The 14,966-nt window shown below is 36.2% G+C and overlaps 2 protein-coding genes across 7 annotated transcripts in view; one reads left to right on the forward strand and one right to left on the reverse strand.

The window, feature by feature from the left end:
* The window catches only part of LOC128988369 (SUMO-activating enzyme subunit 1), a 162,603-nt gene that overhangs the window by 139,306 nt on the left and 8,331 nt on the right, over positions 1-14,966 (reverse strand). The window lies entirely within an intron of this gene.
* LOC128988365 (NAD kinase-like) overlaps positions 1,218-14,966 on the forward strand; it is a 103,815-nt gene continuing 90,066 nt past the window's right edge. For 4 of the 6 annotated variants that reach the window (XM_054409588.1, XM_054409592.1, XM_054409593.1 and 1 more), the window contains exons 1-2: positions 1,219-1,402; positions 6,246-6,367. In XM_054409588.1, the coding sequence (XP_054265563.1) occupies positions 6,249-6,367 (119 nt within the window). In that variant the 5' untranslated portion in view covers positions 1,219-1,402; positions 6,246-6,248. Of the gene's footprint in view, positions 1,403-6,245; positions 6,368-14,966 lie in introns of all 6 variants that reach the window. The other 2 variants (XM_054409589.1, XM_054409590.1) reach the window with 2 other exon arrangements.

Below are 14,966 nucleotides of genomic sequence, written 5' to 3' on the forward strand. Positions count from 1 at the left end.
TACGTACTGGTACACATTATACTTTTCCCTAAGATTCATTGCCCTTGTTTTGTTACTATCTAACCAACCTAGATCTGTTGTTTAAAAGCATTGCTTGTACCAATTAAATAATTAATCTTATATATTAAGAACATTTGAGTTTTCTTTTCAGAGTTCGTTTGGCTCTTCTCCCCGACCGATTTTCATGATTGAGGTCTCAAATTGAAGGTATATGCACCCATAGATTTGCCATCAAGCATCGGCATATATTTATCTATAATCCTACTCGGCTTATACGTGAACGAACTTTGCTCCCCATGTATTTCTTACGGGAGTTGAATTTGGTTTCTCTTTTCAGAGTTCGATTGGCTCTTCTCCCCGACCGATTTTCATGATTGAGGTCTAAAATTGAAGGTATGCACGCACAGATTTGCCATCATGCATCGGCATATATTTACCTAATGTATTTCTCGACCAAAAACATAATTTGATTCTTTTTAGATTTCTTATTTCAATTTAAGATGTATTTCTCCAGTTATATAATTATATAATCCTATTATATTTTTGGTCTAAGATCCTTCAGTGAAATAAAAAACCATTAAAATTGTTTTTTATTGTTTTTAAATTGTTTATTGTTTTTTTTTTATGATTAAAAATCAATAGCTCCAGTATTGTTCAGGTTTTTTATATGATTTAGACTCAAAAATCAGTCAATTATAGGCTTTAATATGATATATTGATCGTTTGAATCAGTTAAGCTCAAGATACTGTATTGCTAAATCAAAAATCAGGAATTTGATTATTTCTTGGATATTATATTTATTTTAGCTGCGGAGCAGCATGGGTCCTCTAGTTTATCATTAAAAGGGGCCAATTTTACTACATATATTTATATTTAATACATATTGAAGAAAGCCAGAAGGGGTCTTTATGTTTGAAGGTTTAAATAATAGAGCCATAGTGAGGTTAAACATTCTCCAACATCAATATTTCAAAGAGAATAAGTTGAGTAAGTCTTATAATGTTGTATGATCTTTTCAATACAACATAAATTATTTTAAAACTTCATTCTCTCAAACTCAACTACATTTTTTTAATGGTTTGAGGAGGAACTGTGAAAAAGGATAAAGATAGTGCTGCTATCCATGAGAGACTCACTGTACTACTGCAGGAAACAGCTGACTGTGTTGGTTTCAATATCAAACAGCTGACAGGTTCATTCCTTCTTGTTAAAACAATCTAGCTAGTGTAAGAGTTGTCTGCTCGGTTGGTTGTTGTGTTTACTTACACTGTTTATTTCGTCAGTGTAAATTATAATAGGTTCTTGCCGATTATCTATTTTTAAAATATTCACTAGTAATAGCGGTATTTTTATATTACCGCAACCTTCTTTTATTCATCTGATCTATTTTTAACTCATAAGGTAAGGTTAGAATTGTTATTTTGTTCATGTAGGCCAATATGCATAGGCTTAGTTAATATTATGATTATCTTGAATTGTATGGATTTTATTGAATCTAACAGTTTTTTTGTGGAGGTTAATTGGATTCTTCCAAAACCTTTGTTTTGTCAGTTTGTGTTATCTAAGTCTTAGTAACTTAATTCAGCCTCTAGGGCCTAGACCTAACTTACCATACAGGTTCCTAGGTACCTGATATAAGACTATTTTTTAATAGCGATAGTTTCATAGACAATAGATATAGGCTATTTGATCCAACACCAGCATGAACTTCATTGAAGCAACATTAGGACCTAACTACTTGATCATTAATTTGTTCGATGAGTGCTAATAGAGTTAGCCTGCCCTTAAACAGACATTGTTCGTAGGCTATAACTTAATATGAGTTAAGTTTAGGTTAGTAACAATTAACGAGTAATATGAATTTAAAACGATTGTATAGTGAGAAAATTGATCCTCTTAAGACGTTCCATTTCCAAAGGCTAGGACTAACTGCACAACTCAAAACCCAATGGGCTAAACTTACTCTAACTTATCTGAGCGATTAACTTTATCAGAGTTTTGGTATTAAGTTAGTAGGTATGCAATATTAAAAACGATTACATAGTCTGATCGGAAAATCATTTTGACTTAGGCTAAGTGCCCGGAGGTACTTTCAAGTCATTCTTAGTCCACTCTAAATCAGTCAGTGCTTCAGGGTCTTTATCTTTAAGTTTGACATGTCCTAAGTTAGGTAAAATTAATTTTTGATTGCCATTGGCATCACACCATTATAAGTTTAAGTCAAGTTATCTTAGCTATTGAACACGTAATTAATAAGGCCCAACAGTTAATTTTTGGGGATGTGTAAACCAATCCACAAAATCTGCATTAGGCCTACCTACTGTGCATAAAAAATATTTGTGTCTTGTAAGTTCTTTTAACTAAACATTTTCATCAGATTACGCCAGAAGGCTTACTCTAAAGGTTTTATTGGAATGAAAACAGAAATAAATCCTGAACTTTGCAACTCTGAAGGCGGATGGACTAATATAGTAACGGATAAGAACACAAATAGCTCTGAAAGATAATAACAATTGAACTTAGACTCAAGAAACTTATTGCCCTGTAAATTATGGTACCGGTACATTACTAGTGTTTCGAATAAAAGTTAAATGTTTTTTAAATTTAAAATCAACTTTCTTCGAGCCTATCAGATATTTTTCATAACTTAAATAAGTAGGAAGGGCCTACAATAGAACCCCGATAGTTCCACACTCCCTATAGTTCGACACAGGCCGTGATGACATGACTATCGGCAGCGGCTGATGAGGGGTTCACTAAGGTAAAAAACTAGAAGCTTCTTATTGTTTTTGTGCAGGCAAAACCTAACTTTACCGATCCCATTAATTAGCATTTATTTTTGACATCCAAAGTGAATAGCAGTTGAATAGCTATTACAAACTATTTTGTACAGTAAAAATAAAAATAAAAATGTAGCCTATGTTTGATTATTCTTGTCAAGTTGTAGGCTATAGGCTACCTATTATTCATAAGGTAGTGTATGTCATTGACTATATAGTCAATGGGTATGTCCATATAGTTGTGCGCTTTTGTGTGCGCTAAGCGCATCCCTCTGTGTTGTAGTTGTTTGGAGCAACTTGAATAAAGAAGAAACCTTAGAATTCATTGAATATTTTCGCTCTATCGTTTGTTTGTGGGACATAAGGAGTAATAAATTTAAAAAATAATTAAATTAAATAAAAATATATCGAAGTTAAATTGGAGTAAAAAATTAATTAGCCTAAATCAAATACGATAAGAAAATTACGAGTTTTATAATGTAGTACGCCATTGTATAGTACTCCATTGTCTTGATTTCTTTACGTTTTTGAACTTTTCTTAACACTAAATATGCCTCACTAATTCATCCCAACAGAATATTGTAGTGTCGTCTTCATCCATCCAGGAAAAGGCATGAGTGTAGAGATAGTTGAAAGGCATGCGATCATCCACCCCCAAATAGGGGTTGCTGATAAGGTTTTAATTTTCTTAATACCAATCCCTATTTGGGGGTGGGTCATGAAATTCAAAATCATGTTAAAAAGTGTTTGACATCACCCATAGTCACGTGTAGGCCCACTAAAGGTTATTTTAACATTTAGAGCCATGAAAAAAATAAAAGTGATGGAATGTAAAGTTCCAGTTAAATTAACGTAGCTATAATTTCTTGCCATAACTTTTTGAAAGTTTGTCGTATGAAAGTCGGATTTGCGGCATTAAGTTTCTTTTTTAAAGCTCTTTAAAATGATATGCTACTTGATAGGGGTTGACCATTTAAAATGTTTAAGTTTCTCCCAGCAACCTCTATTTGGGGGGGGGGGTGAATTTCAAAATATCTCCAAAAAGTACTTTACATTACCCTAGAAACATGTATCGAAGTTCGTTTGAATATAATAGCCGTTCAAAAATTTACCAGGAGGGGGACTTTAGTTCGATGGATTAAACGCAGAATTAAACGTATATTTTCACGGTTGTGAATTTAATCAGAACACATCAAATTATATAAACCTAGAGTATACGGGCCGGAATTTTACCCCCGGACTTTTCCCCCTTCATCAGGTCAGTTCAAAATGTATGGCCCGGATTTTTACCCCCGGAATTTAACCCCCGGATTTTTACCCCTGGAATTTTACGCCCCGGGTTTTTACTCCCGGATTTTTACCTCCGGAATTTTACCCCCTGGCTAGTATATAGAAACAAGTGAGAATGATTAATTAATTCTCTTCTTTCAGTTTATTTTAATAGTAAACATTGTATTATTAAGGAGCTTATCTTAATTTATTTGTAACATTAACTAATCAAACAGGCTTTGAATTTTAATTTTAATATTTGAGTTTCGGGATTCGATTTTTGGGGCCAACTGGTGGTTAATATTTATATAATTTCTATATCGGGCCAGGGGGTAAAATTCCGGGGGTAAAAATCCGGCCTGTAGATCTTCAGTTGTCTAAACGCTAGCTATATCGAGAGGGGGTCAAATTCCAGTTTTTATTGCTAATCTAATTAATCACGCTCTGTCTATTTTCATTAGACTTCCAAATTTGCGGGGGTAAAATTCTGCCCGCGAACAAACTTTACTACGTCATAGTGACATAAGCTTTGCCCAGGGTGTAAAGTTCCAGTGGGATAAAATTCCGGTTACCCTTTTAATTTACTCTTAAAATTTACCTAATTATTTTCCCCCAGGATTGATTCAATTACCACAATATAGGAGACCTATGTATGTTGTCAATCAACTGAGTATGTAGGCTAGCCTCCCTGGGCGCCGCGACCAGGGGGGCAACACGGCTTTGGTAGGTAATTAATTTAACAACATTATCGACAAACCGCAAACGAATATTTTACGGGAAACTCGTAAACATGTAATCAATGACAATGACTATTCTAAAAAAAGGCAGTCTATAGCTTTCATTTTATTCATAAAATAAATTCCGTTATTTAATATACAAATCGTACTATTACTACTTTTATGTCTGGCATCTATCTTGTTGGCAATACTGCGAGTCCGAGGCACACACACTGAGTATTCACCCACACACCCCACCTACACTTTCTTGTTTCTAACCAACGATCACATAAGACCAAGAGTTTTGGTGCTGTTTTCATCGGCATCTAGCGCTTCTATCCTAAAGTAAGATGGCAGACCTGGCTTTAGCTACTTGGATGTTAGTTAGATAGGCGTGCTCCATCTATTGGTTTTATGTGATAGTTTTTTATAACCTCAAAGCTCAAACTCTTACGTCAACTCTTAGTCGTTTCGTGATGTCCCGTTGTGAGTCGTAAATTCCATGTTTTTAGTAATTTAGTACAGTGTAGTTGTAATGTTTATAAAAAATACTTGCAAAACATTCGATATCGATATGTCGGATGTTGGGTTTATTGACAAAAACCCCCCAAATACCTTTTTTGGGGAGGGGGCGAAAATTTAGATCTCGCCCCGGGCGTCTATTACTCTCGGGGCGGCCCTGGCTAGCCTATTACAAGATGACTCAACATGAACCAACTATAAACAACCATTAACAAACAATCACATGAAACAACCAAAAACATGAAAGCTTATCAATTCATTTTGAGAGATTATGACCAGCTAACCTCTTCCGATATTAGATTTTATGCCTGTACTTTTCAAACACAACATAACTCATTTGATAACAGATATGTTGAGTTGTTAGGACGATGAACTGTGAAGCCAAGGCAGTGATGTTATGGGTTCACACCCCAGTGTCATCCCTTACAATTTATCACAGTTTATTCTTTCACTATACCATCTTTCTCTTTACTTTGCTCAATAAGTTCCTTGCATACATCAGTGTTGTGGGAATACCGTTCTGACTCTGCTTTTTCAAAACCTATACTTAATACTTAAATACTTTTCAATGAAATGGCGACCATACAAAGTAGGTATTTTAAGCAAAGTATGAATCGAGATGAGTGTAAGATGAGTGGCGCGATCTTGTAGTCTTGTTATTGACTAAGGCCGACATATTCCTTAGACACAGCTGTTAATTATTAGCCCATACAGCTAATGGGACCTACAGTTTTTAGTGGAATCCGAACCACATTTTTGCCTTGGTATTTATGAATTGATCCATATATTTGTTAGGGACTGTCATTTCCGTGACAATGGTAAGCGTTTGGAAACCATGCAAAGCACTGCATGCAAATGCCTATGTAAACAGATGAATTCAAAGTTAAAAGAGGTGCTGAATGTCTTTGAAAACAAATATCAAAAAATGTATTAAAGAATGAATACAATATGTTTCAGGCGATGAATGAGCAAGATTTGCACCTGGCCAAGGCAATGGTCCGCATGGATCTGCAGGAGAGCCCCAAACAACCCCGCAAGACTGTCGTTAGCAAAGTGCAGGAGAAACTGCAAAACTTCAGGTTAGTGAAAAACCTTTTATACCACTTTGTGTCTGTATTCCCTTAGACGCTGTGAATCCAGTAATTCATCTTGCCAGGCTCTCTGCTCTTGTTATTGAAAAATTAGATTTTGCTCAGGAAGTCAACTTTCATGGTAGGGATAAGTTTTTATCATAGGAAACCTGAACCTTGCCTACGCCTGCTGGAGGAGTAAAGTACCTGCATAAGATAGTACACTGTTACACTAACTAGCGTAGCGTTGCTCTAATTGACTCAGGCAATTAGCTGAACACCTCTAATAGATATGTATCAACTGACAAATGGGAGTGGAAAACCGATACATTGAGATTTATATCAGTCTGACCTATTTTTGGAAACCAGTCGCAACAGATAATATGACTCGAGATATGATTACTGCCATTATGAATAATAGTATCGTGTTGTACAGTATCCAATTAGTTAATGCAAAAACAGTTGGTCTAATTGCCTTCGCTGTTTTGTATCAGATTTGTTGTCTCGTTAGGTTTGATTTACACCTTTAAATTTGTGCTAATTTACAAGGATTGTGAAAAGGGTTGAAAAGAACTTATATTTTCATGACTATTTGTGACAAATTTTTATTGAGCCACATATTCTTTAAGGTAGGATTTTGACTGTGCAGAAACAGGAGTTGCACATGACTAGGTATTAGTGGGAGGGGAGTGGGATTGGAAGCTTTCCTCAAGAATTAGCAACTAATTATAATCAGATTACAAATACATACTAATATACAGGGTGAATTTTAAATGAGTTCCCCCCCTACTTTTTTCTACATTTCTTAAGATATCATCTCCGGACCACGTTAGATCATTGTTTAATAGTAAGTACTTCATTTTGACTGGGTATACATTTTTGGCCGCCATCTTGGATCCGCCATATTGGATACAAAGTTTTTTTTTTCAAATGTAAAGGTAGGGATGTGACCCAATATTTCAAACTAGAATTTTACGCTGATTACAATGCCGCAATTAGTTTTAAAAAATCTTGATTCGTTCTAAAGTTATGAGGACTTTTTTATAACTTTATTTTTAGTGCATTTTAACATTGTGCATTTACAAACTAAGACCATAATCTCAAAATAGTGCTAGATAAAGATAAGTATACACCACTATTCATTGTCGACATATTTTCACTTGGTTATGACGGATGTAGATTTTTCAGCCGCCATCTTGGATCCGCCATTTTGAAATGTGATCAATTAATTTAAATATGAAGGTGGTGTTGTGACCCATCATTTTGAGTTACTTTTTTATGCTGAACTCAATGCCGCAATCCGTTTTTCATTTGCATCATTGGATTTTGAAATATTGAAATTTTAAATAAGAGTATTTTAATGTTTCATCAAGAAAGCTTGATAACCAAAAACGGATTGCAGCATTGAGTCCAGTATAAAAAAGTAGTTCAAAATGATGGGTCACAACACCACCTTCATATTTAAATTAATTGATCACATTTCAAAATGGCGACTCCAAGATGGCGGCTGAAAAAACTACATCTGTCATAACCAAGTGAAAATATGTCGACAATGAATGGTGGTGTATACTTATCTTTATCTAGCATTATTTTGAGATTATGGTCTTAGTATGTTAATACACAATGTTAAAATGGGCTAAAAATAAAGTTATAAAAAGTCCTCATAACTTTAGAACGAATCAAGATTTTTAAAAACTAATTGCGGCATTGTAATCAGCGTAAAATTCTGGTTTGAAATAATGGGTCACAACCCTACCTTTACATTTGAAAAAAAAACTTTGTATCCAATATGGCGGATCCAAGATGGTGGCCAAAAATGTATACCTAGTCAAAATGAAGTACTTACTACTCAACAATGATCTGACGTGGTCCGGAGATGATATCTTAAGAAATGTAGAAAAAAGTAGGGGGGGAACTCATTTAAAATTCACCCTGTATAACATTTTATACAAAACTTACTATCACAACAGTCATTGTGATGTATGCTCGGTGAATTGATGCATTGTGAGGAACTTATGTTTCTGTGGAACAACTCAAGTTTGGATGCTTAATCTAGTCGCCAACTATTACGTAACCCCTAAGTGTCCGTGTCTGGACTGTGGTGGCTGCTTGTGGTGGTGGTTGGTTGTGGACTTTGTGGTTGTGGTGAGGAAGGCCACATGTGTGCAATCCTGAACCCGAGGTGTTCCAGATCACCAAGGTCACCTTGGCAACACATCATCTGTTCCACAGACCGGTCAACTGGATCTGTGCATCTTCTACAACTTTTAAGCCGTTTAAGTTTTTTTTTCAGCATTGGTTAGTCTTGAATAAACAGTAAAGAATTATGCTACATGTGTAAACTGTATTAATCCGAGATTACCTGGTTATTGTTGTAAGTGTATAGCCTATTTCCCAATTCAGTTATGTTTTCCTAAGGGTTTGTAGAAGTTTGGACATCGGTCTTGATATTTTTTATCTCTTAGCTATAAGCATGTATATTTTTTTATGTTTTCATACCTCATAGTGTTTCCTCAAAAAGTTTGCATCGAAAGTGATTAATAATGTAACAGGACAATCATTAAATAACTTTTAATCATTTAAATGTGTAAACTGACTAAATGAAAATTAAAATATCTCCCGAAAATTACTTATTGATTACATTTGTAAATCCTATATCAGTGAAATTAAGATTCTGCCAAATTTACCGAATATAAAGGTTTCCAGACCAAGGCAGTCATAAACATAACAAACAGCCTCACCTTATAAGGGAATTGGTTTTTAATTCAATAAGTCTAACCATTTGTCATTTTGTACCTGCAAACCATGTTTAACTAAATCAAATTTCTTGTGTTCAGGAAAGGTAGCACAACAAATTATTCAAACCTATTTATAAGAAAACAAGTCGAAACCCGCCAATTTCGGCAAAATCCGCATTTTCACAGCACATTACATATACAAAGTCAAAATTGAAAATTTTAATCATACATCTTTGCAATACACAAACAAAAAACTACATCCACACACACTCCAGTGATGCAACTATAAAATAAATCGTCCTTTGGCAAGAAGAACCTTGATCTCTTTCGAGACGGACAACAGTGGAAAACAACGCTCAAGGATCTTTTATTCACATCTTCGGCGACTATCGTGACCTTTTTAAATGTTGCCGCGAAAATCGTGTCTTCAGTCAGCTGATTCCAACAATGTACCAGCTGACTGTGACGTCACAAGGCCCAGCTGATCACGAGGGCCCGTCAAGTCAGACGACGGCTGGCGGTCACTGAAAAACTATTAACTTTATTGAGGTCATTGCCATCGCGTTTCGTATCAATTCTGTGGAAAATGTCAATAAAGTTTCGCCATTTTATATTCTCGCGTAATTACATGTACGTTAAATTTGTGTAGGTGCAGATTTTTTGCGGCTATCTTAATTACACTAAGTAGTATTTGAAATGTTTTAATTCATTAATTAATTTAATTAATGTTTTGAAAGTACTTACATGTTTGCAACTGGTGCCAACGAATGGTGTTTCAAATACATTCTTTATTTAATAAATAATGTGATTCTAACAGTATGTGTTTACTCGAATGCATTGTTAATTTAAATTGATTCCGAAAATACACCCTAAAGGGTATCGTAAGATTTTTTCATCTTAATGGAACAACTGAATCCACTTTTAAACTTATGTTTACACTATACAATTTGTTTGGTAAACTTGTTGGGAAACTAACTAGCCTACTGTACTGTCGTAATTTATTTGGATTTGAACATGTTCATGAATGCTACAAAAAATATCAAACTAAGTTGTACAGCGATTGAGTTTAATATTAGTTTACATCCCTAGGAGTGAAAGTAGCTCTTTGATTAAGTACCAAACAGACACTTTTGCTCCGTGTGACGAACAACTATTATTTTCATCATACTGTGCAAATAACCTTAATCGTTACAAAATTAGACCATATAGTTTCAGGTTATACAGGTTCAATGTTTACATTTCTGTTGTTTACAAACATAACTCAAAATATCGTGTGATTAGCAGATGTTAGCAGTGAACAGCGTTATATAATGTGCCATAAACAAATTTTGAGGTTAGTGAACCGAAAAATTTACCATACGTTTTTTCTGTTCCCTATTTGAAGATATCCGAGAACAAAGATTTTGCGGACGATTTAGAGAACTAAAAACGGCTGCTTTCCGGACAGTATGATAAAAAACAATTCTTGTTAAACAATAAGTGTGATTTATTGTTTACAATTTTTTCTTTTTAGCGAATTTCCCATATAGGGAATAAGCTATTACCGTAGTACTCATGGTAAGACCTGGACGCGGGACCGATTTTTTTTTCGTTTTAAGGTCCCTAGAGGCCAAAAACACCATCCGTTCAAATTCATATATATATATATACAGTATATTTATATATTTATATATATATATATATGTGTGTGTGTGTCCGTTAGCACGATAACTCGAGCAAAAATGATCCGATTTTGATGAAATTTGGTACAAACGTGTAAACCTACGTTTATTCCAACGAGTTCGCGATCCAGCATGATCGGACCATGGGAACGGGGATTTACGGGGGGTTTTATGGGGTAAAAATAGGTTTTTCCCATTTTTGACCCCAAAAAAATTAAAATTTAGCAATTTCTTTCCAAACCATTTTGTAGAGCTTAAAAAAACAAATAATTTAGTATATTGAAGCGTTATTATGCGCCTAATGGTTACGGAGAAAATTAAAAAAAATTGTAAATTTAAAATTCCCATGTTATTCTTATGGAGAATTAGAATAAGTAAACTGTTGTAGTTTGCTTGTTTATGAACATATTTTGATCAAATTTGGAAAATGTTTTTATTTCCTACTAACTACTAATATAAAAAAAAAACAGTTTTACCCTCCCTGATGCAGCAAACCTAAGTACTTGCTAAACTAATTCTATTTAAATCGGGAAATGTTATATTTTTAAGTAGACATTTCAGTGTAAATCCAATCAGTCAAATGGAAATTCGCTTAGTCTGCAGGTTTGCTGCGGCGGGGGTATTGTGTATTTAACTTTGTATTTGTATGCTGCAAAATATGTGAAAAACTCATAATATTACTAAGGTGTGGTGGTAACCATAAGTCCTGTAGCATTTATCAGAAAAATTAGACGCGTTTTTTGATGACACATAATCTTATTCTAACTGTATTTTTAATTCTTTGTATTTTGATTTGATTAGTTGTAACGGCTGCAAAATAAAGTCTTTCCCACGGGGAGAAGGAAAATGTTTCAGCGTCAGTTAAGATGTTTGTCACGAGATAAGTCAATCAAAGCGATTGGTAGAGCCACAACTTGTCCAAACATCCTCTCCTCTGTCGTGTCTGTCTCAGAAGCTGACCACAGGCGCCCGTCTATGTCGTTTCTGTGACGCTGCAAATGTACAACTCTCTGCTTATATATGAACCGTACGAATAACATCGGAGCAAGGGATTTACAATCCTTGGTCCTTATTGTAAGTGGGTCTCTTTATTTATTGGCATTGTTGGAAATCAAAACTCCTGTATCAAAACATCGAAACGTACTGAAATACTGACTAGTGAACCACACATTTTTGAGCTATTTATTAGGATGGTACAATAAATTTACTGGACCAAAAAGATGTTTGGGAAATTACATTTTGCCCAAATATTATTGGTTTGTACCACTTGTGAGTTCTGAAATTAAGGGTCCATTTCAGGTCAGAGCTGTCATCGATAGATAAACACAATGTGTATATATCGATGGGCTCTGTAGAAATACTTATAGTACTCAACCGTTGCGAAAACGTCTACGTTCGGTTTGTTCATTTAATTACACCTGCTAACAAAGTTTTTAGATAGAGAAGTGTTCACAAATGTAGGTTACGCTGGATTCATTCGCAACCATCTTGTTAATAGTTACCCTAGTTTCCTGACGTTTTTCGGTAAATTTGAAACAAAATACATACATGGATGGAGGGTAATTTCGTGTATTATGTAAGACCGCTACATGTTTACAAATTATGATAAAAAAGTTAAAAAGTTCATATAATGTTTGAACAATCGACAAGTACAATTGACTTAACTACGTGGAATGTTGATTGGCTAAAACTAACAACTGTGGAAAATTAGAACTGGAATGTCAACCTATGGGATCAAATATTATATTTACCTCGAAAATAGTCTGTTTGCGTTATAGAAGAAATATGTTATACTGTCGTATTCAGTTGAAACTTAAATATAGTTGAGTGATTGGCTGGTCCGCGATCGTGAGGCCTCACTGGAGCCTCAACCTTTAGCCGATGAGCGAGGCCGAGGCAAGGACCAAGGCGGGCAAATGTGGAGGGCAGCGGTCGCGTGAGGCATCTTCAGCAACTCTACCGAACGGTCAAAACATTATATAGTATAGCCTTTTGGAATAGTTGAAAAACTTAAGTTGTCAACATGTTTTTCTATTGTGTTATTTTAGGTCTTTTACCTCAATTGCTGATCCGAACGGTGAGTATAATTGGATAGCTCCCATATAGAGATTGCCCTACATTCTGATGCACTCTGACTCAGACATTGCTGACCTCGTGTGTTGAGCTACCTGTCGTATGTAGACTACTGTGTACACTGATACACTGATGTCTGATAATGTACTACACTGTGTGTACTCATGTACAGTGTACAGATAGCTCCCTTATAGAGATTGGCCTACATTCTGATGCACTCTGACTCAGACATTGCTGACCTCGTGTGTTGAGCTACCTGTCGTATGTAGACTGTGTACACTGATACACTGATGTCTGATAATGTACTACACTGTAGGTACTCATGTACAGTGTACAGATAGCTTCCATATAGAGATTGCCCTACATTCTGATGCACTCTGACTCAGACATTGCTGACCTCGTGTGTTGAGCTACCTGTCGTATGTAGACTGTGTACACTGATACACTGATGTCTGATAATGTACTACACTGTAGGTACTCATGTACAGTGTACAGATAGCTCCCATATAGAGATTGGCCTACATTCTGATGCACTCTGACTCAGACATTGCTGACCTCGTGTGTTGAGCTACCTGTCGTATGTAGACTGTGTACACTGATACCCTGATGTCTGATCATATACAACACTGTAGGTACTCATGTACAGTGTACAGATAGCTCCCTTATAGAGATTGGCCTACATTCTGATGCACTCTGACTCAGACATTGCTGACCTCGTGTGTTGAGCTACCTGTCGTATGTAGACTGTGTACACTGATACACTGATGTCTGATAATGTACTGCACTGTAGGTACTCATGTACAGTGTACAGATAGCTCCCATATAGAGATTGCCCTACATTCTGATGCACTCTGACTCAGACATTGCTGACCTCGTGTGTTGAGCTACCTGTCGTATGTAGACTGTGTACACTGATACACTGATGTCTGATAATGTACTACACTGTAGGTACTCATGTACAGTGTACAGATAGCTTCCATATAGAGATTGCCCTACATTCTGATGCACTCTGACTCAGACATTGCTGACCTCGTGTGTTGAGCTACCTGTCGTATGTAGACTGTGTACACTGATACACTGATGTCTGATAATGTACTACACTGTAGGTACTCATGTACAGTGTACAGATAGCTCCCATATAGAGATTGGCCTACATTCTGATGCACTCTGACTCAGACATTGCTGACCTCGTGTGTTGAGCTACCTGTCGTATGTAGACTGTGTACACTGATACCCTGATGTCTGATCATATACAACACTGTAGGTACTCATGTACAGTGTACAGATAGCTCCCATATTGAGATTGGCCTACATTCTGATGCACTCTGACTCAGCCATTGCTGACATCGTGTGTTGAGCTACCTGTCATGTAGACTGTGTACACTGATACACTGATGCCTGATCATGTACAACACTGTAGGTACTCATGTACAGTGTACAGATAGCTCCCATATAGAGATTGCCCTACATTCTGATGCACTCTGACTCAGACATTGCTGACCTCGTGTGTTGAGCTACCTGTCATGTAGACTGTGTACACTGATACACTGATGTCTGATCATGTACTACACTGTAGGTACTCATGTACAGTGTCCAGATAGCTCCCATATTGAGATTGCCCTACATTCTGATGCACTCTACTCAGACATTGCTGACCTCGTGTGTTGAGCTACCTGTCATGTAGACTGTGTACACTGATACACTGATGTCTGATCATGTACTACACTGTAGGTACTCATGTACAGTGTACAGATGGCTCCCATATAGAGATTGCCCTACATTCTGATGCACTCTGACTCAGACATTGCTGACCTCGTGTGTTGAGCTACCTGTCATGTAGACTGTGTACACTGATACACTGATGTCTGATCATGTACTACACTGTAGGTACTCATGTACAGTGTCCAGATAGCTCCCATATTGAGATTGCCCTACATTCTGATGCACTCTGACTCAGACATTGCTGACCTCGTGTGTTGAGCTACCTGTCATGTAGACTGTGTACACTGATACACTGATGTCTGATCATGTACTACACTGTAGGTACTCATGTACAGTGTACAGATGGCTCCCATATAGAGATTGCCCTACATTCTGATGCACTCTGACTCAGACATTGCTGACCTCGTGTGTTGA

Source organism: Macrosteles quadrilineatus, unplaced genomic scaffold (genome assembly GCF_028750875.1).
Source record: "Macrosteles quadrilineatus isolate MER2022 unplaced genomic scaffold, UCM_ALF_1.0 Scaffold_3__2_contigs__length_128488019, whole genome shotgun sequence".
NCBI classification, from domain to species: Eukaryota; Metazoa; Arthropoda; class Insecta; order Hemiptera; family Cicadellidae; genus Macrosteles; species Macrosteles quadrilineatus.